This window comes from Zootoca vivipara, chromosome 6, assembly GCF_965207765.1.
Source record: "Zootoca vivipara chromosome 6, rZooViv2.hap1.1, whole genome shotgun sequence".
Lineage (NCBI taxonomy): Eukaryota > Metazoa > Chordata > Lepidosauria > Squamata > Lacertidae > Zootoca > Zootoca vivipara.
In genome coordinates, this window is record NC_142589.1 from 47889394 (window position 1) to 47917195 (window position 27802).

Below are 27802 nucleotides of genomic sequence, written 5' to 3' on the forward strand. Positions count from 1 at the left end.
CAAGTGTTCTGGTTGGAGGGCAGATACATTTGCCTCATGCTTCCCATGGAAGCAGTCAATCTGAAGTGGGGCGCAGATATTGGGAGACTGTCCAAGAGCCTGCATTTCCCCTCCCCTCCTCCCACCACATTTACATTTGACCCCTGCCTGTTATGAACCCTGCCAAACAGACTGAGGGAGGTAAGAGCAGTAAACTAACCTGGACCTTGTGTTCATCATCTGAGGTCCTTTCTCTGTGTGCCTTCTCTGAGGGAGATCCAGAAGGTGGCAACATGAGAATGGGCCTTTTCAGTGGTAGATCTCCTACTTATGGAATGGTCTCCTTGGGGAGACCTGCCTGGCACCATCGCTGGCTACATTTAAGAACCAGACCAGGCAACAACACACACACCCCAGCCAAATTATTGGCCTTCAACTTAAAGAGATTTTTAGACACTACAGCCTCTTAAGTGTGTGGAATGCGAGACTGCTTTCTATGTATACAGTGGTACCTCGACTTACGAGTAACTCTACTTACGAATGTTTCTACTTACGAACGGAGCTCCGTCCGCCATCTTGGATGCCGTTTAGATAGGATTTTTTCGACTTGCGAATTTTTAGATAGGGTTTACTTACCAATGTGCGTTCGGAAGGCATTAAATTCGTAAGTCGAGGTACCACTGTATTAGTGTTTTTAGCTTATGTTTCAGCTTTATACTGGTTTTGATTTTTGTATTACATTACACTGCAAGTCACTTTGAATTTGCATTTTTATTTTTTTAAAAGCAACTACACTATTAAGTCTGAAGAATAATAACAATGGGATCATCCACCCCACTCCCAGACCAAATAAATACTACCACAGCTCATCTGTAGCAGCACAAATCAAATGAAAATCACCTTCCATTCGCTCTGGAAGAGCATAGCCTATGCCTGTTGGAGGTCGTTGTCTGTTTTCTGAATGGCTGAGGCTTGGTGGCATAACTCCATAAGATGTGTATTGAAGAAGAGAATCAAGAAGCCAAAAGCAATCTGGAATTTAAGAATAAAAATAAAAAAGCGAGTGTTTTGATAGTTCCCTCTAGCCAAACAAACCAACTCCACACATTAACTACACTGATTGACTCTCTTAAATCCACTGCTGCCACCTGTTTTCCCGCATTGCTGCTGTTTTTCCGTGCTGTGCTCCTGAAGCTCAGCCCAATTCTTTTGCTAGGACCAAGAACAGAATGGGGAATGCTCTGAGCCTGGGTTTCAACTCCCATCAGTCCCAGCCAGGGATGACAGAGCTTTAAACCATGTCTCTGATCTGCACTCCCATTTCTATAATGCAGGGTCCTTCAGAGGTAGAACAATAGCCATCACCATGGTCTGTTAGTTCAAAATGCAAATGCATTTCAAATCTTATTTTCTGATTCTGGTGTTGCCTATCACAAACAGTGGTTTAATGTGATGGTTCAGACACTAAAGGAAAGTTAAGCTTCCATCACGATAGCTTAGTGAGCTGACGGGATGGAGCCTCAACGTCTGTCTTCTATGCCTTCACTACATCAGCCCTGTGAAAGGAGAAGTCTCATCCATGGCTACCCAGTGAATTGTAAACTGTTTGCTCTCTTATGTGAATTGACATGGTGCAATAAAGTCAATCTAAGCTGTCAGAAAGAAGGCTTTCATTTACAAGAGCAATGTTTATTAATGCAGCAGAACAGGGCTGCCCAGAGGGGCATCGTAATTGTTTTCAGCCTTTAAATTGGGAATAGGTTATTTTGAGGCACGCATCTTTTAGGCATGAACAAAAACTACTGTGCTGGAGAAATTTTAACTCGCCAAATTTTCAGACCTGCACCTCTTGGAGATCTAGTTTAGCCCATTTTAGCACAGTTCAAAAAACACTGTCAGACAATTCCCACCCAGCATAGCTGTTTGGTGGGAATGGGAGTTAATCTGCATAATCCTGATGTAACTGAAATGCTCACCTTTGATTTTTTTTAATTAAAAAGAAACAGAGGTCAGACACGTTTTTAGGATTTACAAATCATATATGCGAGGAATTTTAAACACAGCTAAGCTCACTGATGTCACAGCAGGAGGTACTGCTTTCAATTTGCAACATGAAAGCCAGTCTGATACTGTATTTAAAGCTATCCTCTTTGACTGATACAAAGAACTCAGCCTTGAATTTAACAGCATCCTCTGGACGCTGTCCTGGTGTTTGTTTCCAAGCCAAATTGAAGGCACTCATACTGGTGTTCAAAGCCCTCCATGACTTAGGTCCCAAATGGTTGAAAGACCGTCCTGTTCCCTACAGACCTTCCCAGGTATTAAGATCAGTAGTGACTCGAGGGGTGGTAACATGGGAGAGGGCTCTCTCTGTCACAGTGGTGGAATTCCCTCCCAACAGAGGGGCACCTTATGCCATATTTATTCAACTTTCATTGTATGCTAAAGACATAGCTCTTCCCAGGTCTTTGATCTATTTTACTTTTTTGTACTGATATTTTGTTTTAAACTGCATTGTTTTTCCCGCTGTAACATATTTTGGGACCTTATGATGAAGGATGAGTAAGAAATCTAACAATTAATTATACGGATCAAAATGTAGCCTCCCTATATTTGGTATGAAAGCTAAAACGCAGGAATTGCAAATTGAAGGCATCAAATAAAAGATGGACAGTAAATAACTGCCAACCATAGTCATACATGGAGTAGACCCAATGGAAACAATAGGTCTACTTTGAGTATGACAAGCCTTCAATATCATCCAGAAATGTAAAGAGTTTGGAAACAAAGTAGAAGGAATAGTTCTGAGGATTCTATTAGATCTTCTGGTCCTATGAATTCTCCACCCCCACATCTTTGCATGGAACCATTCCAGGAGTTTCTTTTTCAAGCCCGAGTGAAGTTATTCTGTCTGGAAGCTGGAGCGGGAGAAGAAATCAGCAAGTGGTAGGAAACCGCTAGAGACAACATTTACTCTTTAAGTCTTTAAAAATTTGATTGTAAATTTACTATGCAAATTTGCTATGCAAAAATAACAGCACTCCATGACTGCAAGGAATCTTGCAGTTCTTAACTCTGAATCACCTCAAATCAGATCATCTCTTTTTAGTAAATCTTTTTTCCTAGCTCGCAAGATTGAGATTCTTTTCTGTCTCCTCCTCCTCGCTCTCTCTCTCTCATGAACAATTCTTCCACTAAAGTTGCATTCCTGTGCCCAATTACTGGGAGTAAACCTAATTGCCCCTTGTTTCTGAGCAGACACACATAGGATTTTGTATTAAGAGACCTGCCACTAGTGAAGGTGGGATTTGAACTTGTTCTACGGCAGATATGAAGTCATTTTACCATATGGTAGGGTGGCTGTCCACTGTGCATTGGCATTGTGACAACAGACTTTAACTTACACGAGTAATGGGATGTTATCTTAGCAAAAGTAACACACCTTTCTGCCTGTGGCTATCATCCAAGCAATTTGAATCACCATACAAAACGATCCTGCCTCCACCTTCTGAAGGAACTTGGAAAAGGCCCAAAATGGGGACATTTTCTATTATTGCTGTTTCCTGCTTTAAAACTTCAAGACCTAAAGGAAAGGGTGGAAAGGAAAATTGTCAAATGGCAACATCCCAATGAACTTGCATGACTTTGGGTGGTCAAAAAGCACTGGCTCTCAAACAAAATATTTAAGAAGCATTACATTTCTACAGGATGGTGTGTGTGTGTGTGTGTGTGTGTCTAAACAAAATGGAAAAACCCTCCCATCTCCTTAATCCTATGTATCTTCATCTATATAATGCTGCGCCTCTACACTTTAATTATTTCCTATGGCTTCCAAAGGACAGAAGAGTTGTAATTCTCATGCACATTTATTTAAATGGATTTACAATGGAAATATGGAGTGTTGGAGAATGCCCATTGCTCAGTGGTAGAGCATCTGCTTTGAATGCAGAAGGTCCCTTGTTGAATCCTCACAGGCACATCCAGGTAGGCTTAGGAAAGACTCCCTGTCTGAAACTCTCAAGAGCTTCATAAAATGGTTAAACAGGATCTAAACAGGTCACAACAGGACTGAAAAGCCAAATACAATTGCCAACATTCTTCATTTTGCTTCCATGAAAGATAAGGGCAAATAATGAGCAGCGAGCAATGGGTATACAAGAAGGCAAATGTACTTTTCATTATAATTGTAACTTTCTGGTTTATCAACAGTCATAGTTAATGGTTTGGCATAAAAGGAAAGAAGATTAGGAGACTAATTTGGGGAAACCATTTTTAAAAAACAAAAAAGCTACTTCCATTGGCCTTTCTCTGTTATCAAAAGAATTGTAGCAGAGTCCTTGTACCAAAGTTGCACGTGAAGAGAGCCACACGTGTGTGTTGGGAGCAGAGGTCTAAAGTGATTAACGGAATAAATAGCAGCTCCCTTTCTCGCTCACAATAAATTGCAAGTTGCTTTTTAAACTCCAGTGATTTTACAAAGCAGCGCTCCTGATGCAGGGCTGGAGGCAGGAAGAAACCTATGCTGCCCAAGGGCTAAGTGCTGTGCCCTCTAGATGTTGCCAGACCCCAACTCTCATCAGCCCCAGCCAGCATGGCCAACAGCCATGGATGATGGAAGCTGTAGTCCAACAGCATCTGAAGAGCCACACGCTAGCCTCTCATACTTTACTATCCATGAGCAAACCCATACCCACCAGCTCTGCTCTCAGATTTTAGAGCTCTTTGGGTGGGGGAGTGCTCCTGGGATGGGGTGGTTCTTTAGGGCAGGAGATCCACATCTGGAAAGCCACCTGACTCAAGTTTGCAAACAAATTTGCCCAAAGTTATTTGGAAGCCACTTAGACCTTCAAAGTGGTGAGTCATGATGTGGCTGTAAGCCTTTCCAGTGCAACAGTTTTGGACACTTTGGATGAACAAAGATCAGCATGGAAGGTGGCTCCTTGCTTTTATTTTACTTGAAAAACTAAGCGAAAAGTTAACCCCCGTCATGCCCAAAAGGGCTGCTGGAAGTTAAATTATACCATGAACTGTAATTCCGTGCCTACCTAGGAGGAATATGAAATGAAATGCAGCTCTGTACCTTGATCCTTAAAGGTCTGTGCAATCACAATGCCATCTTCTGGAAACTTTGCAATACTACATCCGGAGGCGTAGTTCACTGCAAATAATAAAAAAGGGAGCAATTCACCAATTCTAGCTTATAACTAGAATCTTGCAGCCATAATTTGACTGGTGGATTCAAATTAGCCACCCAACCCAGGCACACTACCATTTTAATAGGTTTGGGGCCTATGCTGAGAAAGCTCTTGTGCCTTCCTTATACACATGCATACAGGATTGAAGCCTAAAAGTTGCACAATATGTATCTTAAAAGACACAGGTATCCTTTCAAGATCCCGATCTGGCAACCCAACGTCCCACAGACTCCAACTCCCTTGTCTGCCTCACTATTCCCACTGCTACTATTAGTTGTTGCTCTTGTTCTTGTTATATTACCCACTCTGCATTAAAATAGCTTAAAACAAATTCAATCACAACTAGGGTGGGTCATTCATACAAATGAGTCTCTCTCTCTCTCTTTCTCTCTGTGGATATAGATATAGATATATAGATATCTCCAATATTGAAGGCCAGGGTAAAGAAGTGCATATACTAAACACTGTACAATTAAGGTGCCAAATGCACCTCTGTGGGAATGGAATTCCACAAATTAAGGGCTGGCACAAACAATGCACTCTCCTAGGCCACCACCCACAATAGCTTCTGAGAGTGGTGGAGCTATCAAGGTGGCCCCCTCTGCAAACATCCTGTCCATCAGTCCTGTGGTAAGGGAAAAGAGAGCCTGCTTGGGTCAAACTACACAGGGCCAATGGAGGAGAGTGAGGCAAGCAAGCAGAGATATCAGGGCCTGTCCCAGTTACACTGTCCTCTACCTACCCTATCCTCCCCACCCCTGCCGCCCGTGTGTGAACCTTACTTTCTGTATGATTTACTTTAGTAGAGTGGTGCCTCGACTTACGAATTTAATCTGTTCCGAAGGCACCTTCATAGGTCAAAAATTGGAAAAGGTCAATTCATAGGTCAAAAAAGTCGAAAAGTGTCATTGGAAACGTGATTTCCCATAAGAATGCATTGAAAATTTGTAAGTTGAAGTAACCCCATCTAAAAATTCGTAAGTTGAAAAAACCCTATCTAAAACCGCCGCTGTTTCCATTCAGATGTTGAGAAATTCGTAAGCATGCGGCCATTTGCCCCATTCGTAAGTCAAAAAATTCGGTTGTTGAGTCGTTCGTAAGTTGAGGTACCACTGTATTTTAAAATTGTGCCTTGGCAGACTGGTGGCATATAAATGCAATAAATAAATAAGACACCCAGTTGACTTACTTTCATGACTTGCCATGGTAAAATCCCCTTCATACAGCCCGTCACTAAAGGCCATGCCCCACACCGAGAGAAGATCATTCAGAGCTGGAATATTAGCTCCCCCCGTGTCAGGCATCCACCACTGCCTACAAATGCATCACCACAAGGCAAGTTATCACAACCCAGAAAACACTGTCATTTCTTTGGTGGTAAATGTGAACTGCCGCGACCCACACCTAATGTCCATGCTGACACAGTAATCACCAAAGACAACAGGATTCATATTTGGAGAAGCCTCAGATATGCAGAGGCTTTACAATATTCCATGCACATCTGCCAATGACTGAATAAGTGTGCCTAGCGCTCTTTAAAAAAAAGAGCGCTGAAGTTTATTATTATTATTTATTAAACTTTTATACTGCCCTTCATCCAAAGAACACAGGGTGGTTTGCAATATAAAAACCCAAAAATACATACCATAATAACAAAACAAAAATAAGTCCCCCACCAGTTTATGAACAAAACAATAGTTCATGAATTCATTTAATTAGCCAAAGGCCTGGGGAAATAGTAAAGTTTTTGCCTGGCACCTAAAGATATGTAACTTAGGCACCAGGTGAGTCTCCCTGGGGAGAGTATTCCACAAACAGGGAGCCATCATAGAAAAAGCCCATTCTTATGTTGCCACCTTCCAGACGTATTGCAAAGAAGGGCCTTAAATAATGATTACAGGGTCCAGGTTGCTTCATATGGATGGAGGCGGTCCTTGAAGTATTGCGGTCCTGAGCCACTTAAATATTTAGTTTTAAGTAAGTTTTCCATTTTTGTACTAACATTTTAAAGCTTCCCTACAAGTAACAAACTACATCAGCCAACAACCATTTGATTTTGAAATCCTCTGACGGACTATCTAGAAAATTCTTAAATAAAAATCTACCTCTAGGTGAGCCGTATAAAGGACAATATAGGATACAGCAGGCAATGGTTTCAATCTGGCCAGTTCCTGAATATCCATACCTTGTGTTTTCATCGTAAAACTTGACTTTCCTCATCACTGAGGTGTTGTACCAGTCACTGAATATTATGAGTGACAGTCCATTGTCAATATCCCTCCTCAGTTTAGTGATTTCTTCTGGAAAATACTCTTCCTCACTGTCGACCATCAATAAGGTCCCTGCAGGAAAAGGGGAACAACTATTCAGAATGATAAAAACCTGCCCAACATCATTTTGCCCCATGCTTGCTCCCAGACCTTTTTATGAAGGGAGGTAGAACAATGTTTGGCCCAACTTCTTGCCTCAGAGAGCAGGTAGCGAGTGATTCACATCCTGTCCTTTCCCTGCTGTAATACCGGGTTCTCTCTTTGACTAAAGACAGTCACATTTATCCTTCTTTCTTGGCTCCTGTACCCTTTTCAAGCAGCTTTCTGGCCAGGCCTACCTCCTCTCCTCTCACTCCCAATTTTCAGATGGTGATTTTCCTCCAGCTTAAGGAAACCAGCAGCCTCCATGTGGCTCCCCTCCTGTTTTGGCCTTAAATCTTTTTTGGGGCCAATTTGAGAGCTTGGGCAAGCTCGCCTCCCCTAAACTGCTTTGATATATAAAAAGCAAGCTCACAATTACTTACCATACTGACTGGCATCGAAACAAGTAAATGGTGAACCGAGAACTTCGACGAAATACCCCATACTTCTCAGATGTTGGTACATATCCCTGAAGTTTGTGTGGATGTGGTCACCGTTCCTAAGAAGATAAACCAAGTGAAGTATGTAACCTGATTTTCTTGTCATATTACTTTCTAAAGATGTTGGTATCTTAAAACAATATATGTACACAGTTTATGGACAAAGCCTATCACGTGGTCCAGGGCCAATGGCAGATAAGAAGGAAAATAAATTGAAATACTGTGTGCATATACCGTAATAAACTACAAAAAAATATTTCACAAGTTATGAAAGGGGGGGGGGTATCCTGAAGGCCACATTTCCTTCCAAGGACCTGCAGTGGACAGGGCCAAAGAAAAAACTACATTTGTACAGTAGGCTGGTTTCCATACATACCTCTCTGCAGTCTTCATCAGAAAAACAAGAGGCATTTACCAGAGTTCAAGGAAACATTCAGCAGGCAAAAACATTTGGGTTGCAAAGCTGAGTCAGTGAGATATATGGCTTGGGGGTTTGTGCAACAGCTTAGCGTCATGGCTTAGCGTCATGTGTGAACCTGACCACTGCCATGTTCAATTACTTTATATCTTGCTTAAAGGAGAACAAATCCCAATAGGGATTTATTTTTAGGATATATTTTGGGGAGGGCAAAAAAGGAAAATGCCAATTTATACAAGTCTTTAATTTGAGGATGTAGTTTATCTCTATTACTGTCACAATGACAAAGACCTATTTTCTTTCTAAGCTAGGATGCAATACTGTAATTTATGAATGAACCAGATTTTCATGGAATGTCAAACCCAAGTTTATAATTTCCCTAGAACTACAGAAGATTAGACAAATCCCCATCTTATCTTGAGAACAGAATTGTATTTCCTATTTTGTCAATGTTATTACATGCCAGTATCATCATCATCACCCTGCACCCTAAGGTCCCAGAGTGAGTTACAGCATTAAAAACAATATTTAAAACAATTTCAAACAGTAGTAATGGTCAGTAAGGCACAAAACACACACACACCAGTCTAAGGGATCATTCTTCATCCTCAAATTATCCCTTGGAAAATATCCTGGTGGATAGCGGAGATTGTGATATTGATCCCAGAGGACACGCTTACTACGTGGGGGTGTCGGGATAATTTTCACTTTTATTGGGAGTTTCACGGTTGAAGTCTGTTCAGCGCCAGCTTTCGACTGAAATAAATGGAAACAAAAATTAATCCAATCTATAAAACATTCAACTGATAGGTATTTTTTTAAAAAACTGTCAAATACATTCCATCCCACCCCTTATCCCACCCTCACAATCTTACAGTATAATCCTGTGGTGTAGTGGCTTGAATATGGAAAATACAGCTTAAAAACCCCAATAAGCCACAAAGCTCACCAGGTGACACTAGCCAAGTCACTCTCTCAACCTTATAATAATAATAATAATAATAATAATAATAATAATAAATTTTTATTTGTACCTCACCCTCCCCAGCCAGAGCCAGGCTCATGGTGGCTAACATCATAAAACTAACACAGTATACAAAGAACATAAGAACATAAAAACAGGCAATCAATTAATTGAAATACATCTTAAAATAAGTTCAGAGCAAATTAAAATCTGGACAGATGGCAGTCCATGGGTAAAATTGAGAGTGGTTAATATTCTCCAGGGCCAACTGTTACCACTGGTCTTATAAAGGAACTGTGAGCGGACTAGGAGGCCTCTTTAATGCTTGTTCTTATACAGAAAGAAAAAAATCAGACTTAACCCCGACCAAAGGCCTGGCGGAACAGCTCCGTCTTGCAGGCCCTGCGGAAAGATGTCAAATCCCACAGGGCCCTGGTCTTTTATGAGAGAGTGTTCCACCAGGCAGGGGCCATGGCCAAAAAGGCCCTGGCTCTGGTCAAGGCTAGTCTAATCTCCCTGGGGACTGGGATCTTTAGGGTGTTATTATTTGCAGACCTTAAGGTCCTCCATGGGGCATACCAGGAGAAGCAGTCCCGTGGGTACAAGAGTCCTAGGCTGTATAGGGTTGTAAAGTTTAAAACCAGCACCTTAAACCTGATCCTGTACTGCACCGGGAGCCAGTGCAGCTGGTATAGCACTGGATGAATGTGCTCCTGCGGCGAGGACCCCTTGAGGTGCTCCTCCCAACCCCATATCGTCCCAACCCAGCCAAAGGACTGGGTTCGAAGGATTTAACTTCAACCTGCTCCTACACAGCCATCCAGCCACGGCTTCCAAACAGCTGATCAGTGTGTCTGGGGCCGAGTCAGGTGGCCATCCATCAACAGATAGAGTTGGGTGTCATCAGCATAATGATGGCAATCCAAGCCAAAGCTCCGACAAGCTGGGCAAGGGGGCGCATAAAGATGTTAAAAAGCATCGGGGAGAGAATTGCGCCCTGCGGTACTCCACACACCAAGGAGTAGCACAACAACAGCTCCCCACCAGCACCACCCTCTGTCCCCGACCCGAAAGGAACGAGCGCAGCCATTGAAGGACTGTGCCCCGAATCCCCACGTCGGTGAGGCGGTGGTCGAGAAGTTTGTGATCGACGATGTTGAAGGCTGCTGACCCACCTCGGTCCAGCTGCCCATGGACATCATCAGTTTGGGCAAGCGGAGCCGTCTGGGCCCCATGACCAGAGTGAAAGCTGGAATGGAATAGATCTAAAGCCTTGCCTATTTTGCAAGGTTGCTCCAAGACTACAGCACCCTCCAACCTCCTTGGACAAAAGGCAGGATACAGGCGCTGAACTATTTCAGATTTTGTGCTTGTGTTTTCCAAACAATATTTATGCCATGTACTGAAAGGAAGGATTGTGTGTTCAAAATCAGCTTGTAATAAAATAGCGCAAGAAGAGATCATCAGCTGTCCAGAGAAGAAATCTTCAAGAGTCACACTAAGTGTGTCCAAGTACCTGGGCAAAACTAAAGCACTCCTTTGGGTCCCAAGTCCATGTGCTTTAAAACTAGATTGTACTGTTTTGTTCCTTTCTCGTTGGTGCCCACACCCCTAACATACATCAATATGCCCAGTAGGTTTAGATCTCAAGGCCAGCCCTACTTGGTATGAATTAACAAAAAACATTTATGAAAGCAACCACAGACTGGGTGAGGAACCTTTTTTGATCAACCTTCCAGGAGCCTGCATGGCAGTGGTGGGCAGGGCTAGAAGCAAAACTGGGCAGAGCAATGAAGGTCGATTTTACCTTTGTGCAGCAGACTAGATCGTACACGTACACACACACACACACACACACACACACACACACACACACACACCCCTCTATCCTCCATCCAGACAAGCAAGAGGCTTCATCGAAGTTCAAGGACATAATTCACCAAGCAAAAACATGCAAGGGGTGTGTGAAGCAGGTGAGAGGTGTGGTCTGAGGTTAGGGAGTGTGGCTGAGAAACAGAGTATGGGCAATGGAGATTCCTGAGTGACAGACAGGCTGGGAGGGCCACAATTGGCACCTGGATTATGTGCTTCCTGCTGCTAGTCTAAGAAAAGCACATGGTCTAGCAGAGCTACAACCTTCAGAATTCTATGTCAGTTTTCAGACATGGAAAGAGAACACACTTGCCTTTTGCTTGATCTTTAAAGCACCTTAATTCAATTGTCTAACTATATTTTGTGCTGCTGTAGCAATAAGGGATAGGGATGTTAAAGTTATATTACTGACGTGTTTCTCTCCTAGTAGCATGCTCAGTCATGTGCTATACTGTGCTAGGGTAAACAGCAGCAGAGTACAGCTTAATAAACAGCAAAGTAAGAAATACCTCATTTTCGGCCGGAGAGGAAACAGTGATCATGACGTGTCCTTGTGCAATGCCTTCCCATGAGGCTGCTTTCTTTGCAACAGAAATAGAAATTGCTAGGTACCCTGACCAAGGCCATAAAACGGGGGAATAGGAGAAAGCCACCTCAATGTAATCTCCATTCTGTGGTAAATAAGGCTGCCAGTCGGGCTAGATAACGCAAAACAAAACAGGTTTGGTTAAAACACTGATGGATATATATGCGACTCTGAACTAACATTATCCCTATTGCATTTTGTTCATCAGAACACTGGATCAATAAAGCACCACTTCCATGGGCAGCACTCAAGAAAACAAAGCAATGCATTTTCTGGATCTGCTCTTCCTTGGTGAGCTTACTAAATAGGAATGACATCACCTTTGACCTGCAGGTTAACAAAGGTGGACTGGAGAGTCCTTTAATGGCATCCTGGAGGCGCAGGCATGAGGGAGAGAGAGCAACATGACGATCAGGAACTACACACAGCATTTTGATATACTTTGCCATTTTCCACAGTGGAAGCACTCCATCAGAACTGGATGCAACAGTCAGGCAGACTGCTAGTCTTCCTGTTCCCCACAACCTTAAAATGCTTATGTTGAAAGTTTACAATATAAAAACATGGAATCGTGTACCCAATTAGCACAAAGCTAAAGCCATTTAGGGATATACGATGGCAAAATGTTCTGCGCTAGAACACTGTTGTGCTAAAGAATGCACAAGCAGGTTGCTGGTAACTTTGTTGTGAAATATATTGTGGAATCTGTTGCGCAACAGCATAACTGTTGCATTGGATTCCTCTCTTGTGCAATACAAAAACTCAACTGTCTTCTAGCTCAAGAGGCTTTATGCCAGCAGATAGAGAATGCTGGCTTCTCTGCAACCATGTTGCTGCATTCATCAAACCACTTAATTGTTCTCAAAAATTAATTGTCATGTTATCCTAACAGCAGATTTTGAAATTTCTTGTATAAAATTGAAAGAGGGTGAATGGACTTAAGTTTCAATTTGATGCATATATTTAGGATCAGGTCTTCTCAAAACATCTCATCTACAGGAGGAAAGAGAAGCTAACATTCTGTAGAATAAGGCTCAACTCTTTCAAAGTCTACCTTGTCTACGATTCTTCCGGTGACTCCCATTCCATTAAGGATAGTAACGTTCACAATTGTTGGCATGCCTCCATAGTAGATAGGTTGGGAGCAGTACGGCCACATGTAAGGGCATTCTGTCAAATCGATGTAGCTTGGACTCAAACTAAACAGTCAAGAAAAAATGAATACGTGCATAAAAAGGATAAATAAATAAACAGGCTGTGAGCCTAAAAGACCAGTGTTTTAATCTTCTCCATTAAATCCCAGGCTTTAAAAACTAAAATTAAAATTGTAAATACACCAGACAGAGTCAAAGATGCTCGTATTATTTTGAATCAATACAGTCATGGAAATAATAGCAATACATATTTTTAAATTCATAAATAAATAGAGAAGATTGTTTAGTAAAGGGGTGAACAGACCTCTGGCATACAGTCTTACCTGGCCTGTGGTTTATAACTATTGAGAATCTGGTAGGCTCTGAGAAGATCAAGTTTGCCATGCCCTTGCTCAAACATGTTGACCCCAGGAAGTCGTCGTGCGGATGCGATCAGAGCCTGTTTCATACTAGCTGGATTCACCATTTCACGCTTCTGAACTGTGCTAAAAATGACAAATAGTTGTAATGTTATACTACTGCCCTGGCATCGATCAAGCCAAGCTAAAGTTAAAAATGAATCACAGCCTTGTGATAATTTCTTTTATTACTGAAACTGCAACCTTTTCCAGTACGTTTTACTGAAGTAAACACTGGGGAAGTTGGTATAAGTAGTACCTTCTCTTAAACACACATACAAAAAGGAGTACAGTACAGTACTTAAATTTTGTCTTCTTCTTTACTATCCCAGGAATAATTCACTAATGCTAACAGAGTAACATTGAATTGGACTACGCATTGGCACAGAAAATTGAAGTACAGTTTCTACCAGGGCTCAGACAATTTTGTTGTACAGTCCAATCCAGGCATCCCCAAACTGCGGCCCTCCAGATGTTTTGGCCTACAACTCCCATGATCCCTAGCTAACAGGACCAGTGGTCAGGGATGATGGGAATTGTAGTCCAAAACATCTGGAGGGCCGAAGTTTGGGGATGCCTGGTCCAATCCTATGCATATTACACAGAAGTACTGTAAATCCAACTGGGTACAAATGTAGAATTTTCAAACCCAGATTTGGATATCTTGGTCCCTGCAGCAGTGGTTCCCGACCTTTTGGTATGGCAACCCACAAGTGGTGTTTGATGATAGCAAGACAAAGTCTCAGATAATTATTAACGATGCAGCCTGCTTCTGTATTTTGCCATTGTAGCAATCACTGCTGAAAAGTTTGTCTCACAAACATATGTACCACCAAACATCAGCAGCACAGGCATTGCTTCATTATCAAGTTCAGGATACTCAGTAATAATGGAGTAATTTTGGTAACATGAAGCCAACTTTCAGAAAACCTTACTTCCAACAAATTATTTTTGAGGACCCAATCACATGACAGTTTAATAAGTTCAAGGACAACTTTACAGCATCATTGCAAATGATTTTCAAATGCATTTTAACTTTTCTTCAGCAGAAAAGCAGTTGACAAATTTTGACAAAGCAAATGCCAAATCACCTTTGGCTTAACTATTAACTAGCCCTGGCGGCAGGTCCAGTGATGGTTTGCCACAAGATGCTCATACAGGGAATTGTTTTGGGTGACTATTACTGCTTGCCTCTGTTGTGCAGGTGCCTGTGTGTCAGAGGCAAGCAGTTAACAGTTGCTGAAAACAACTCCCTGCATGAGCACCTTGTGGCAAACTGTCACCGGATCTGCTGCCAGCCGCCGCTGAACAGTTCCCAAGTGTTAAAATAAAAGACTTTAGTCTTTTCAGATGCTTGGTTACAAGTGACAAACACAGCATTTTAATATAGCAATGAAACAAAAAGTTAGAAAAGGTATCATTATACCAAAATTCCTTCAGTAGCACCTTAAAGACCAACTAAGTTTTTATTTTGGTATGAGCTTTCGTGTGCATGCACACTTCTTCAGATACTGTGTGTATCTGAAGAAGTGTGCATGCACACGAAAGCTCATACCAAAATAAAAACTTAGTTGGTCTTTAAGGTGCTACTGAAGGAATTTTTCTATTTTGCTTCAACTCAGACCAACACGGCTACCTACCTGTAACTATCATTATACCAGTTAAGGATTAACTTCGTGGTCTGTGGCCAACTTGCACAAGCTTTTGCAACTTACTTTCAGGTTGTGACTCATAAGCTAAGAAATACTGCCCCTAAAGCATCAAGGCTTCTCTCAGTAAAATGAAGGTCACAGAAACAGCAGATTTTTTAGCTACTTCAAATTTTAAAATGTTGTTATGAAAGAATATAAGATGGTAGGAATGTTAGATGCAACAACCAAGCCTATTAATTTTTTAACGAAACAATTCCAAATTCATAGGACAACACAGGATATGGGTGATCAATTCATGCAATAAGCTTGCTTGAAGTAGGACACTGATTAACATAGCTGCCAAGTTTTCCCTTTTCTCGCGAGGAAGCCTATTCAGCATAAGGGAAAATCCCTTTAAAAAGGGATAACTTGGCAGCTATGCTGATTAAACAACTATTAGTCTAAGGAAGCGCTTTAATACTGATTGTAACAATTCCTTAAAACTGATAAAGCTACAGGTATCCTTTGAACTTGAAACCTGTGGAGCCAGAATATCCTCAGTTCAAATCTCCCTTCAGCCACTAACTCGCAGCAACATAAAGCAAGTAGTCACTTTGCTTGCAAACCCCGCTTACTCTGAAATCCCGGAGCATGCTGTGTTTCCAGAACAGCTTTCAGGAGCGGGGGGAAGACACCTTTCAAGGCTAATTGAGGCTTACTGATCCTAAACCAGGACTAGCCAACATGGTACCCACAGGCACACATGTGCCCACAGAGGCCTTCCCCTGGTCGCCACAGGGCTCCCACTCCCCCCCCCCTGAAATTGGTAGCCAGCAGAAAAACTTGTGGTATGCTTCCATGTGCTGCCTACAGCAGTTTCTTCAGTTTGCATATGTACTCATAGGCCCCCAAAAGCTGTTGATCCCTGTGCTAAGCCAATTAATCTTTATTTAAGTAAACCTTTGTGGTGCTTGCATTCTCCACTTACCTTACTAGCAGGGTGACAGCACCTGCCACCACAGGTGAAGCCACACTGGTCCCAGAGAGAGAGCGGCATCCACCCTTCATGCCAGAACCTCTTACTCCGGAGCCGTAAGTAACAATGTCGGGCTTGACTCTGCCGTAACCTCCAGGCAGTTCCTTGGGAGGAAAACAAAAGAATTTCTGTTATTTATACAGCTTTTGCCATCTTGGTATCCTCCAGATGTTTTGCACAGCAACCCTCATCAATGCCAGCTAGCACAGCTGCAGTTAAAAACATCTGGAGGTCATCAGGTTGGCAAAGCTTGCTCCAACAGAATAGGCAAAAATCTTGCTGTTCTTTTATAAACTCAGCATTGGCCACAATTTTTCAGATTCTGAGATGATTGCTGATGCTTCTTGTTGAATGTCACTCTATGCCCACCACACACACTGCTGCTGCTATCAGAAAACAGAAAAGAAAGGGCAACAGCAATATTTTTTTACTAACTTGAAAACTATTGTTTGAATATTGCAGGGAAAATTGTCTGCTTCCTGTATCAAAAGGTAACTTTGGGGTGCTTTGAGATGTTAATGTAGCATTAATGTATCATATGCATCATTAACAAGATGATTTAAAACTTAATAGAGAAAAATTCTGCATGTTGAATTTATTTTTATGTTCAATGTTGTCTATGTATACAAACATTTTTATAAACAACTTTGTATTTTTGAATTAAAACATGAAGATGCAAAAACAGTGGGTTTCTAGTTCTTCTGGCACTAGAGGCCTGAAATTACTATAACTTCACTCAACTCATTACTGCTGGTGCAACATCATCATGAGTAAATTTATTCAGTCACAATGCACTGTGTCTCCCAGCATCTTTGTAATATAAAACTTTCCCATAATAATTATGAACAATTTCCTACTTACAAATAATGGGCCCTTACCATTATTCTGATGTTTCCGTCTTTTATGCAAATTTCCTTATTTAAATTTATAGGCAATACCAAAAACTCAAGTCAAGGAATATGAGGAGGAAGGGCTGGAAAATTAGCAAAACTAAGTAAAAGCCAATCCAGATTGAGTAAGTTCCCACAGCCTTTCCTGTCTTAACCCTGCACCCAACAGGTAGGTCTTGCATGCTTCCCAAAGCTGCTCATGCTTGAAGATGCTTACCCAAGTGGTCATTCCCCTTGATGAGAACCGAGCAATGTTATCTTCAAAGTCAATGCCGCCTACTCCAATCACATCCATCTGGTCAGCAGGGTTGTTGAGTGTGCTGAAATCGGTATTGAATTGTTATTTATCACAGCCCTACCTCAGCTTTCTACAAGAAGATGGGGGCAAATCTACATAGTTCTGTTCCCCACCCTTTTACTTAATCCTCCCAGGTATTTTATGAGCAAGAGAGAGAGACCTAAGAGAACAGGCCCTGATCACCTGGTGAGCTTCACAGAGATTTCAACCAAGATTTAGAATCAAGGAGTCGGACAAGGCCTTATAAACCATATAGGTAAAGGTAAAGGGACCCCTGACCATTAGGTCCAGTCGTGACCGACTCTGGGGTTGCGCGCTCATCTCGCATTATTGGCCGAGGGAGCCGGCGTATAGCTTCCAGGTCATGTGGCCAGCATGACAAAGCCGCTTCTGGCAAACCAGAGCAGCACATGGAAACGCCGTTTACCTTCCCGCTACAGCGGTTCCTATTTATCTACTTGCATTTTTACGTGCTTTCGAACTGCTAGGTTGGCAGGAGCTGGGACCAAGCAACGGGAGCTAACCCCGTCACAGGGATTCGAACCGCCGACCTTCTGATCAGCAAGCCCTAGGCTCAGTGGTTTAACCACAGCGCTACCTGGGTCCCTTTCCTAAAATGTATAAACCATATACCCTTTCCTAAAAGGTCCTAGGATCGGTTACAACAATAAAATATACAATCATAAAATGTTTGTTAAGCCACTTTGTTAAACCTTACCTGCTTTGCTAAGTACCTGTCATCAGAATGAGCTCTGTTGCCATAGAAACAAAACCATCTTTTTACATTTTTTTGAAGGGAAAAGGTGTTATTTTATCTGTGGATGTTATTTTGAAAGAACACATCATTGGCAAAACAAAATATTTTTTTCTTCCAGTAGCACCTTAGAGACCAACTAAGTTTGTTATTGGTATGAGCTCATACCAATACAGTACGGCAGACCAACACGGCTACCTACGTGTAATATCATTGGCACTTACCCATATAAAGGCCCATCATTTCCAATAGCAGAGACCATGATCACATTGTTGGCTGTCAGCTCCCATACCTGGAAAATTAAGAAACTCAGATTGCTGAAACATACAAACAAGTGATGATAATGAGGATGATATATCATAATCATTACAACCCAGAATTACAAACGAATAACCCGCTCTCTGAGAGTCTCAGAAACCAACCAGTAACATACTACTCTAGGTGGTACCTACTTGTATCTCTCAGGAGATGCTAACAATGAAAACAAAGCAAAACCTAGTTAGATTCCCCCCCCCCCCCCCGAGAGAGAGAGAGACCCATTTTGTGACCTAAAATTCAAAATAACTACACAAATCAATACTGAGTTGGAATTAATGGACTCAATAAATGGATACCAGATTGCTGTAATAAGAGTATTTTCAATAACAACACCCTTAAATTTAAATCTTTCCAAAATCTCACTACTGTAACACAAGCTGCCTGGAGAAATGTGAAATAAATTCCTGATGTTCCAATTCCACATTGAGGCCCACATATAAATTTATTCGTGCTAACTCAAGCAGCCTTTAAGCCACAGTTCTCACTGACATAATCAACTTCTGCTTAGGCGGCACCACTGAAGGTAGGTAACTCTCCTCCCAAAAAAACCTAGTATTTCCACACAGAGAACTGGGTGGGAGAAACGCCTCTGTGACATGACAGTTTCCACTGCAGAAAGATCTGTTGGTTGGAGAAGGGGCATTTGATCATGTGAACACCGACCTATTTTGAATATTCCTTAGAGGAAAGCATGGTTACAAAGATAATAGTGTACATCCTAAGACCCCATGGGATGCTCCTGCCATTTTTTTCTTTTCTGAGCAGCCTCCTGAACCTACCTCCAACCCAAAATCTGTTTCAGGGGCTTGGGTGAACCTCTGGGACAGCAAAGGAGGGGGGGGTCTTTTTATGTGAATAGTAGGAGCCCTTCCATTTGCAGAAGGGCTACTTGAGATTATTCTGCAATGCTTATACAGTCGTGCTTGTGTTGCATCCGTTCTGGGGCCCCGGCCACTAGCCGAAAAGGACGCACGGCAAAGTGTCGCGTCTGCACACGGAGCAGTTTGCGCTTCTGCGCATGCGTGAGCGGCAAATCCAGAAGTAACCCGTTCTGGTACTTCTGGGTTTGCTGCGGACGTTCGCCAGAATGGACGCTAGATGAGGCAGACGTTCGCAGAGGTATTACTACAGTAATACTTGTAAAGGTACACAGGCACTACAAAATTAACCCGAATGCTTCAAAGGCGCAGGATACATTTACAAAAGCCACAAACGGATGCTACCAAGGCCTTTCCTCCACTTCACACATACCTTGTCGACAAAGGGATGATCCATGAAGTCGGGACCTCCAATGCTAAGGTTTAATACATCTATCTTCTTCAAGATCGCATAGTTAAAGGCATCCAGAAACCAAGATGTGTACGAGACCTATTTAGGAGGGAAACTCGTTTAAAAAACCAAACACTGTAAGAAATGAAAACATTTTAAACAACAGAGTTCCACCACCACCCCCCCACAAAACCACTTCATAAGCCAAAAAAGCTCATATATCTCTTAGCATTTTCAATTATTACTTTATAAAGCCACAATTTTGCTTTTTAAACACAACTGGAGTTACAATTTCATAATAAAAACAAAATTTTATTTGAGAATTGCTGTAGGTGATTTCAAAATATGTTAATCTGAATGTTCCAGATTGAAAGCCCTCAGTAGTTACCAAACTGAACAGCATGCATAATGTAGCATCTTATCCTATAAAACTTGCATCAATGTTATCTGAGGCAGCATACCTGGTTGTTAGTGAAGACTCTAAATATGTGCAGTTCTGAGTCTGGAGCAAATCCCTGGCATTCTCTCATGCTAGCTATCACACCCGCTACAAAAGTCCCATGACCCAGACCTGTTGAACATAAATAATGCTTTAAAATAAAGCTCAAAAGGTTACATCGCTTTTACAGATATTTCAGCTGCATTTCCTCAGCAATTCCTTTTTAACATAGCCTCTCCTTCTTTAAAAGACTGGACAAATTCATGGAGGATAAAGCTATCAGTGGTTACTAGACAGGATGGGTATGTTCTACCTCGCTGTCAGGAGACAATATGCCCCTGAATATGTTTCTGAGAATCACGAGTGCTGTTGCATGCAGGTGCTATTAGCAGGCTTCCCATAAGCAACAGGTTGTGGCCTTTGGGAGAACAGGATTAGATGGGGGGCTTTGGCCTGATCCAGCAGGCTTTTCCTTATGTGCTTTTGCAGACTGTCCTCCCTTAGATTATAAAGTTCCTCAGAGAAGGGATGCTTCTCATGTCGCCCTGTAAAGCACTTCAGACATGGATGCCATAAGATTAACCCATCTAGAATATTGTGATCCCAATCCATGGTTTCATACGCACCCTGATTCCTGTAATGGGGATGAGTTTGCAGGACACTCCCCAACATGGCTGTGAAGCCATTTTATGCACAGGAGCGATACCGTGTTTCTCATATTATAAGACACGTCTTATATTTATTTTTTCCTCAAAAAACACACTATGGCTTATTTTCAAGGGATGTCTTATTTTTTTCCTCCTCCTCCTGCCGCGGCCGGCATTGCTGCTCCACCTATCACTATGTCTTATTTTCGGGGTATGGCTTATATTCCTTGAATGCTTAAAAATCCTGCTATGGCTTATTTTATGGGTATGTCTTAAAATATGAGAAACAGGGTATGTACACATTGGAGCACCCACATGTACAAAACAGCCTCTAGATCAGGGTTGCTGATTTAAATGGGTTGCTGATTTAAGGGTTGCTGATTTAAGTGGCATGTTTAAATGGCACCTCCAAGTAAGCATTTATATTGTGCTCCTAAATGCACTTGGGACATAATTCAAACGACATTAAGGGAAAGTTGCAGAAGAACTGGCAGAGGACAGAGGTCCATGTGCCACATGAAGTGATGTTAAGCTGGAGTAAATTCACAATTTTTACCATGTGCTGCATTTGTAATGGTTGGGTTTAAATGTTTCTTGAATTATAATAATGTACTAGATCACATGCCTCCAAGGCCCGCTTTGATGGCTGGAAAATGACTTAGGCTTTTACAAATAAATGTTTAATAAATGTACAGACACGTAGACCTGTCTTCGGAAACCATTTGTACAGAGAAATAAAAGAAACGGTGCAGAATTAAATTTAAAACACCAGTACTAATCACATGCTGCACTGAAGGAATCCCCAGAGCTCTAAAGTAGGGAGTGAGAAACATGTAGTCCGCCATATGTTTTGTTGGACTACAGCTCCCATGATCCTTGACCACTGGATGCACTGGATTGCACTCTTGGGAATTGTAGTCCAACATCTGGAGGACCATAGGTTCTCCCTCCCTGACCTTAAGGAACAGACATTGCATTCTAGCCTTACCTATATACCACTGTAGCACACAACTGACAATTCATATTGAATGAAACAAACTCTAGTAATGAAATAATGAAATTCACCATCATCCAACGTTCTCTCATTAGTCCAGTTTGTTCTCTCTTTTACATTTTTGAAGTGAGGATGCTTCTCGCTAAGTCCAGTGTCAAATACAGCCACTTTTACACCAGCACCTATTTACACAGAAGCAGATTTATAAAATTACAGATGAGCAAGAGACATTTCTTTTGTAGTCTAAGGAACATATTCCTGAATGCAAATGGATACTAAGAGGTGCATAAATCTTATCTATTGCTTAGTAAAATGTTTTCTCTTCCTAACAGCTAGCAAGTCATACAAAGCTTGCTACATATTTTCATTGAGCCTAAATAATGTACTAAGAACACTTCAGCAGGGTCAACTTTGAAAGGCTTTTATTGCTTTACATTGTAAAAATAAAAAAAATATCATTTTCCCCACTTGAGTATTAGCATTCTGGAAAAGATTATCAATATTTATGCAGATAAGCCACTCAAATGCGATGCAATGGCAAATACGATTTTATGCCCTATTTTGACTTTGCTTTCTGAGGTATGTATTACAGCTTGAATAATTAGCTTTGTCAAAGATTAAAATATTCCCAAAGGAAAGGTCACAAGAACTAGCCTACAGGGATCTAGACATACATTTAAAAACTTATATCCATTTTATATTGTCATGGTTTCCACAAAGAATGTAATTCTTATTTTTAAAACTTCCATATCATCTGCTTTCCAAGGAACTCAAGTTGGTTAATGAGACATAACACAAAAGATATTATTTCACAACTGCAATTTGGGGAGGATGCTTCAAACCCCTAACCTTGGTTCTTCTGAGAGCTCCAGTTCCTAGGGCTCCCTGGAAAGAGGTAATGACTACTAGAACGGTTCAAGTCAGTGCTATGAATGTACAACTTCATTAGGGGATACAGATCCTCCGGAAGACTACTTGCAAGGAGTATATTTTCTGCTCATAGGAATGTACTTGCTAGTCATTCCCACAACAAAAGGACCATGTCAGAAAAATGAGATGCACACTGATGTACTCTTACTGTGATCAAGGGTACAAATTTCCATGAATCTAAGAATACCTGTAAAACCCATTTGCCAGAGAACATCCGCCTGAAGCGTTTGAGCGACTTGTCGGGGTATGGCTCTCAGCAAACGCCTACTTGAGTGCCTGCCTGTTGCATGCCAAAATCCAGAACCCAATGACAAACTTGCCCTTCTCAGAGGACGAGACGACTGCCATTTCTGTGTCCATCTGGTTTCATTGCAGGGAAATGCTGGATCAGCTAGATATTTGAGAGTTGAAATGTTTTAGAAACTAATCACATTGTACAAGCAGCAGAATAATAAGGAAATTTAAGTAAATATAATGATCTCTTGCCACTTCACTGGAAGAATGAATGAGCCTACTTACTTTCAGTGTACTTGAGTGAGCGAAATACTTTTCTTTGGGGAGTAACTCGTTTGATATTGGGATGATCTTCAAGTGTCTGCACTCCATCTCTCTGTTTCTCGTTGATTTGGATCACCTCAAAATCACTGGGGTAGTCACTGGCTGGGTTATTACGGGGTACAATCCTCCAGTTCTCTATGTCACTGCTTTTCAGAGCTCTTGAAATAAATTTGCTTCTTGCTTGGGCTGAGAAGTAACCATTGAAAGCCACAATATACTCTGCAAAAGAGACCACCACACATTAGAAAATACATCTGAATCAGAAGTTGCAAGCATGGCATTTGCAGAAAAAGCTGTGTTATAATCCTTTGTCCCACTTTACAAAAAACAAACTAAAATATCCCAGCTCACACAGCCAAGTACAATACCAAGGCATGACAATAACCAGGATTTAGTAATGAGGTTCTCAAAAGGAAGACCCCTGGAATCAATTTAGCCTGTGGTGATGTAGCACAGATCATGGCACATAACACAGAATTTGAGCAGAGGGATTGGGGTTAGGGAAATTCACAGGAAACAGGAGGGCCTGTCCAGACAGCCATCCTTCCCCTGAACTATTGTTTTTATTTTTTTTTAAAAGGAAGAAAATGTCTATTACCATGTTCCACTACCGTCGAAGAGAATTCCACTTTCAGTGTAAGACGGGAGCATTCGGAACACAGGTGGCTCTCATGAGAAGAATTCCCTAGTCTGGTCCCCAGATGTTGTTTGCCGCAGAGAAGGATCGCAGTGAGGAACAACCAGGTGTGTGTAAGCCTCATGGTCATAAAAGAATATGGTTTCATCCCCAAAATTCCATGTATCAAGTTACATGTTGTTTTTCCATGAATCAGTTCCCTCGTTTCTTTTTGGTTTCAGAAAACGGTGCCTTTTTAAGTGCTTTTTAAGTGGATAGTCTTAAGGTTTTGTCCAAGAGAAGCAGAAGTCTTGCCTTCATGGTCTTTACCAGTGAAGCCTAGTAAACAGGCTCATTTCTTTCTACGTTTTTTCTCCATCTTTGATTAAAGGATTCTGTCACTCAGGATGCAACAGCTGAGTCCTGTACTCCATTTCGGATAGGTGACGTAAGGCTAAAGCAGAATTGCCAAGATCTGTTTCGTTGCTGGGTTGGAGTGGTGTTTTTAGCAATACACCCTGCAAAAATAAACATCCAGTTACATAAATGAAATATTTTCTAATTTAATATTTTGACAAACCACAAGGTGGTAATAATATAGGCATATGTCAAGAATGCTTTGATGGTGTTTCCTGCTTGGCAGGGGGTTGGACTGGATGGCCCTTGTGGTCTCTTCCAACTCTATGATTCTAAAATAAAAATTCAACATAGAAAAATAAGTATCAGAGGGAAGGACCCTAGTCTAACCTTCTCCATGGCGGGCTAGTTTTCTATATGCAAGCAATCTGCACATCAGCAGCAGCAAATTTATTGTAGTACCATAGCTATTTAAAATGCACACCAAAATTTCCCAAAATTGAACTGAGCACACTTTTAAACCTCAGAACCTACACTGGTTCTTTCTGTTTGGAGTTCTCTTGCAGGCAAAACATACAGAACTGTTCTATATATAGACTACATACGGGTAAACATCTTCTAGGAGAAAACAGATAATCTCTTGATCAGAGTAGGTTGTTAAACCAGACAAAATATTTCTCAGGTAGGGGTTCACATGACAAAATTGTTCTCCTTGCGCACAAATTACATGCAGGCAATGTGTTTGTGCAGAGAACCATTTTGTCATGTGAGCCTCCATCTGCAATCTGAAATGGTTTACAACTATAGTGAGAACAAGGCCACAGGGAGAGCAGGGAGATCTGGCAATTAAGAAGCAGAAGGTGGGGGGAAGATATTTTGTGTGTTTTCCTTTCATTTCCTTGTCTCCTCTTAATGGTTGCTAAATGCATTATGTTTTTGAGTATATCCGCAAGTTATCCTACAACCCCAGCATGTTTTCCGAGCACACTGAATTTCTGCTTCCCTTCTTTCTCACTCGTACACTGTCATAGTCACAAATACACCACACAAAAACACCATGCCTGCATGATGTTTATCTCTGAGGAGGAACATCCACTGCTTTCTGCCTCATGCCCTTCAAGAAGGCTGCGTAGGTGTGCTTAGCTGCTTACCAGCATAGGACATTTACACGGGTTATTTGGGGTTTAGGGGTTTGGGGGTTATTTCACATTTTAGAACATAACCTTAGCCCTCATACATCCTACAAAAGGGAAATTTGATCAAAGAAAACATGTAAATGCTGATTGATAGAATTCCACTTCTTGCTGTTGTGATAAACCTGTGCTGGACTGCACTACTTCAGAATGGACTGCACTACTTCAGAGAGGAAACCTAGTATCATTGAACCCTCTGCTATGCAGAAAATAAAAAAAATCTACACACTAAATTAGGTCAGAGTGAAGACCCCACTAAGAACACAATTTATTACATTTACAGTATATGCCATATTTCCTGAAAAGGAAGTAGAGGAACAAACACATGGCTCCCTACCATCACTATTTTATCTTCATAATGCCTGTGCAACAGACATCAGGGATAAGAGATGGCAACAGGCTCAACACTACCAAGTGAGTTTTGTGGCCAGTGAGGGACTGAACCCAGATCTCTCCATTCCTGGTCTGACACTTCAACCACTAAACCGCACTAGTTTTCTGTGTTGTCAGGTTTGTTTATTTATTGAAGATGCTTTCATATTCCCCATCTACCAAAAGCTGCCAGGTCAGGGGAGACACTACCTTAAGGTACTTTTCCTTGATATGCTAGCTTTCTCTGTGTAGGGGAGAGGGAGAGAAGAGAAACAGGGCTCTTCCATGATCTCTGCTGAGAGGCTAGCTGCCTTCCAAACTGTCACTTTGCAGCAGCCATTCCCCTAGAGTAGACTACTACAGTATATGAACTATTGTCATTCTAGCTGACAGTTACAAGTATAAAAAAATTAAAAAAGGCTGATCATGCTTATTTCTTTCTTCCTCCCCATCCCTTTTCACTTGTGCATTGTGTCCCTTTTAAATTGCATGCCTGGGGGCAGAGACTATCTTACTATCTATTACTGTATGCTGCTTTGGAAGCCTTTACTGACAAGAGTGGGCTACAAAAAAAGCTTTAAAACATGTAAACTATAAATAGGGGAAAGTGTTCCACCTGGTTACCCCCCCCCCCCACACACACACACCCTACCCTTGTGCAGTACAGCCCAGAGCAGACATTAGTGTTATTTATTATTTACTTAAAGCATTTATACCCCAGCCTTTGGCCAAAAAGGCTCTTAGGAGTAGCTTACACAAATCAGTGCTAAAACAGACACTGCCCTCAGGCTCACAATCTCAAAAAGGCATGAAGCACAAGGAAAAAGGAATACTGTAGGAGGAAGGAAGTGAAAGCAAACTGTAAGTTCTTAACATTTACAGTTCTAATTAGAGTTCTATAGCTTTGTGTATGCAGATTCTGGCTGTCTGGGTGAGAAGCAACTGGAGCAAAGTGGTAGCTCCATCCATCTTGCCCCAGATCTTTCCCCAGATGCACAGGCTCTCCCACCACCATTACAGATCCAGGAGCAGAGGCTGTGACAACGTCCAGGCCAAGGCGGCAGGGCAACTGGCTCACACACCCTCTGCAGTTATACACTGGGCAAAGGAAAGGGAAAGGACAGCAACAGCCTCCACCTGCCTTGGACTCTGGCTTTGGGCCCTTGCGCTGATTGCGCCAAGCGAATGCGCAGCGAGGACAGGCCCCCACCGGGTCACCTCGCCCCACTCACACACTTTCTCTCAGCCTCACCTACCTCACAAGGTTGCTGTGAGGGTAAAGCGGGGGAGAACCATGTACGCCACCTGGGAGGAAAGGTGGGGTGTGAATATAATCGTCTCCTGTCTGCTCTCTGTGGGCTCAGACACCCCTCGAGATGTCGTCGCCAAACCCCACACCAGAGTCCCCGAGGTGGGCGCCTCTGTCCATGTTGGGATGCCCGATACCTTTTCGAATCAAGTCGTCGGACCGAAACGTGCCTTCACCCGATTCTGGGTGTGACAGATCCGAACGTTCTTTTAAAACATAACTACTACTACTGTGCAACAACAACAAAACCACCACAATAATACCACTTTTTGGCTTCTGCGAATTCCCAGGCCGTTCAGCGCTAGGAAGTCAATGAGGACGAGGGAGCGGGATCCGCTAAGGAACTGCGTCCGGTGCTGCCCCCCAAAATCCACCCCCCTGAAACCAGCGGCGGTCCAGGCTCCGGCTGTTTCCTTCGCCCTGCTCCGTGAGGGGGAGGCCCGGGAGGCGGCCACAGAACGGGGCCTGAGGCGTAGACGCCGCGGCTGCTCCCCCTTCCTCCCCGTCCCTGCGAGCCCGAAGCCCCCCTCCAGCAACTCACTCGCCCGCTTCGACCCACAGGCCACCGAAGCTTCCGCAGGGTGCCCCGGGGCGTAGCGGCCTCCCCTGGCAGCCGGGTCCGGAGCTCCGGGTGAGGCGAGCGCGGCTCTCGTCCTGCAGCCCCCCGCTAACCCCACACCAAGCAGCTGGCCTGGGCTGCGGAGGAGAAGCCGCCTTCCATGAACGCGAGCCTAGCGCACGCCGGGACTTGTAGTCTCCGCTGGCCCTCCCTTC

General features: G+C 42.4%; 1 protein-coding gene across 2 annotated transcripts in view; it reads right to left on the minus strand.

The window, feature by feature from the left end:
- The window catches only part of MBTPS1 (membrane bound transcription factor peptidase, site 1), a 31720-nt gene extending 3918 nt beyond the window's left edge, over positions 1-27802 (minus strand). Inside the window, exons 1-20 of one of the 2 annotated variants that reach the window (XM_035118276.3) lie at positions 27570-27802; positions 23780-24315; positions 23143-23400; positions 22811-23014; positions 21765-21875; positions 20075-20184; positions 19596-19712; positions 18251-18318; positions 17192-17294; positions 16037-16188; positions 13343-13504; positions 12920-13064; positions 11789-11977; positions 9027-9199; positions 7969-8084; positions 7360-7516; positions 6364-6488; positions 5060-5137; positions 3422-3562; positions 880-1011 (exon numbers count right to left, since the gene is read on the minus strand). In XM_035118276.3, coding sequence (XP_034974167.1) covers positions 880-1011; positions 3422-3562; positions 5060-5137; positions 6364-6488; positions 7360-7516; positions 7969-8084; positions 9027-9199; positions 11789-11977; positions 12920-13064; positions 13343-13504; positions 16037-16188; positions 17192-17294; positions 18251-18318; positions 19596-19712; positions 20075-20184; positions 21765-21875; positions 22811-23014; positions 23143-23400; positions 23780-23966 — 2728 coding nt within the window. In that variant the 5' untranslated portion in view covers positions 23967-24315; positions 27570-27802. The remainder of the gene's footprint in view (positions 1-879; positions 1012-3421; positions 3563-5059; positions 5138-6363; positions 6489-7359; positions 7517-7968; positions 8085-9026; positions 9200-11788; positions 11978-12919; positions 13065-13342; positions 13505-16036; positions 16189-17191; positions 17295-18250; positions 18319-19595; positions 19713-20074; positions 20185-21764; positions 21876-22810; positions 23015-23142; positions 23401-23779; positions 24316-27569) is intronic. The other variant, XM_035118277.3, reaches the window with a different exon arrangement.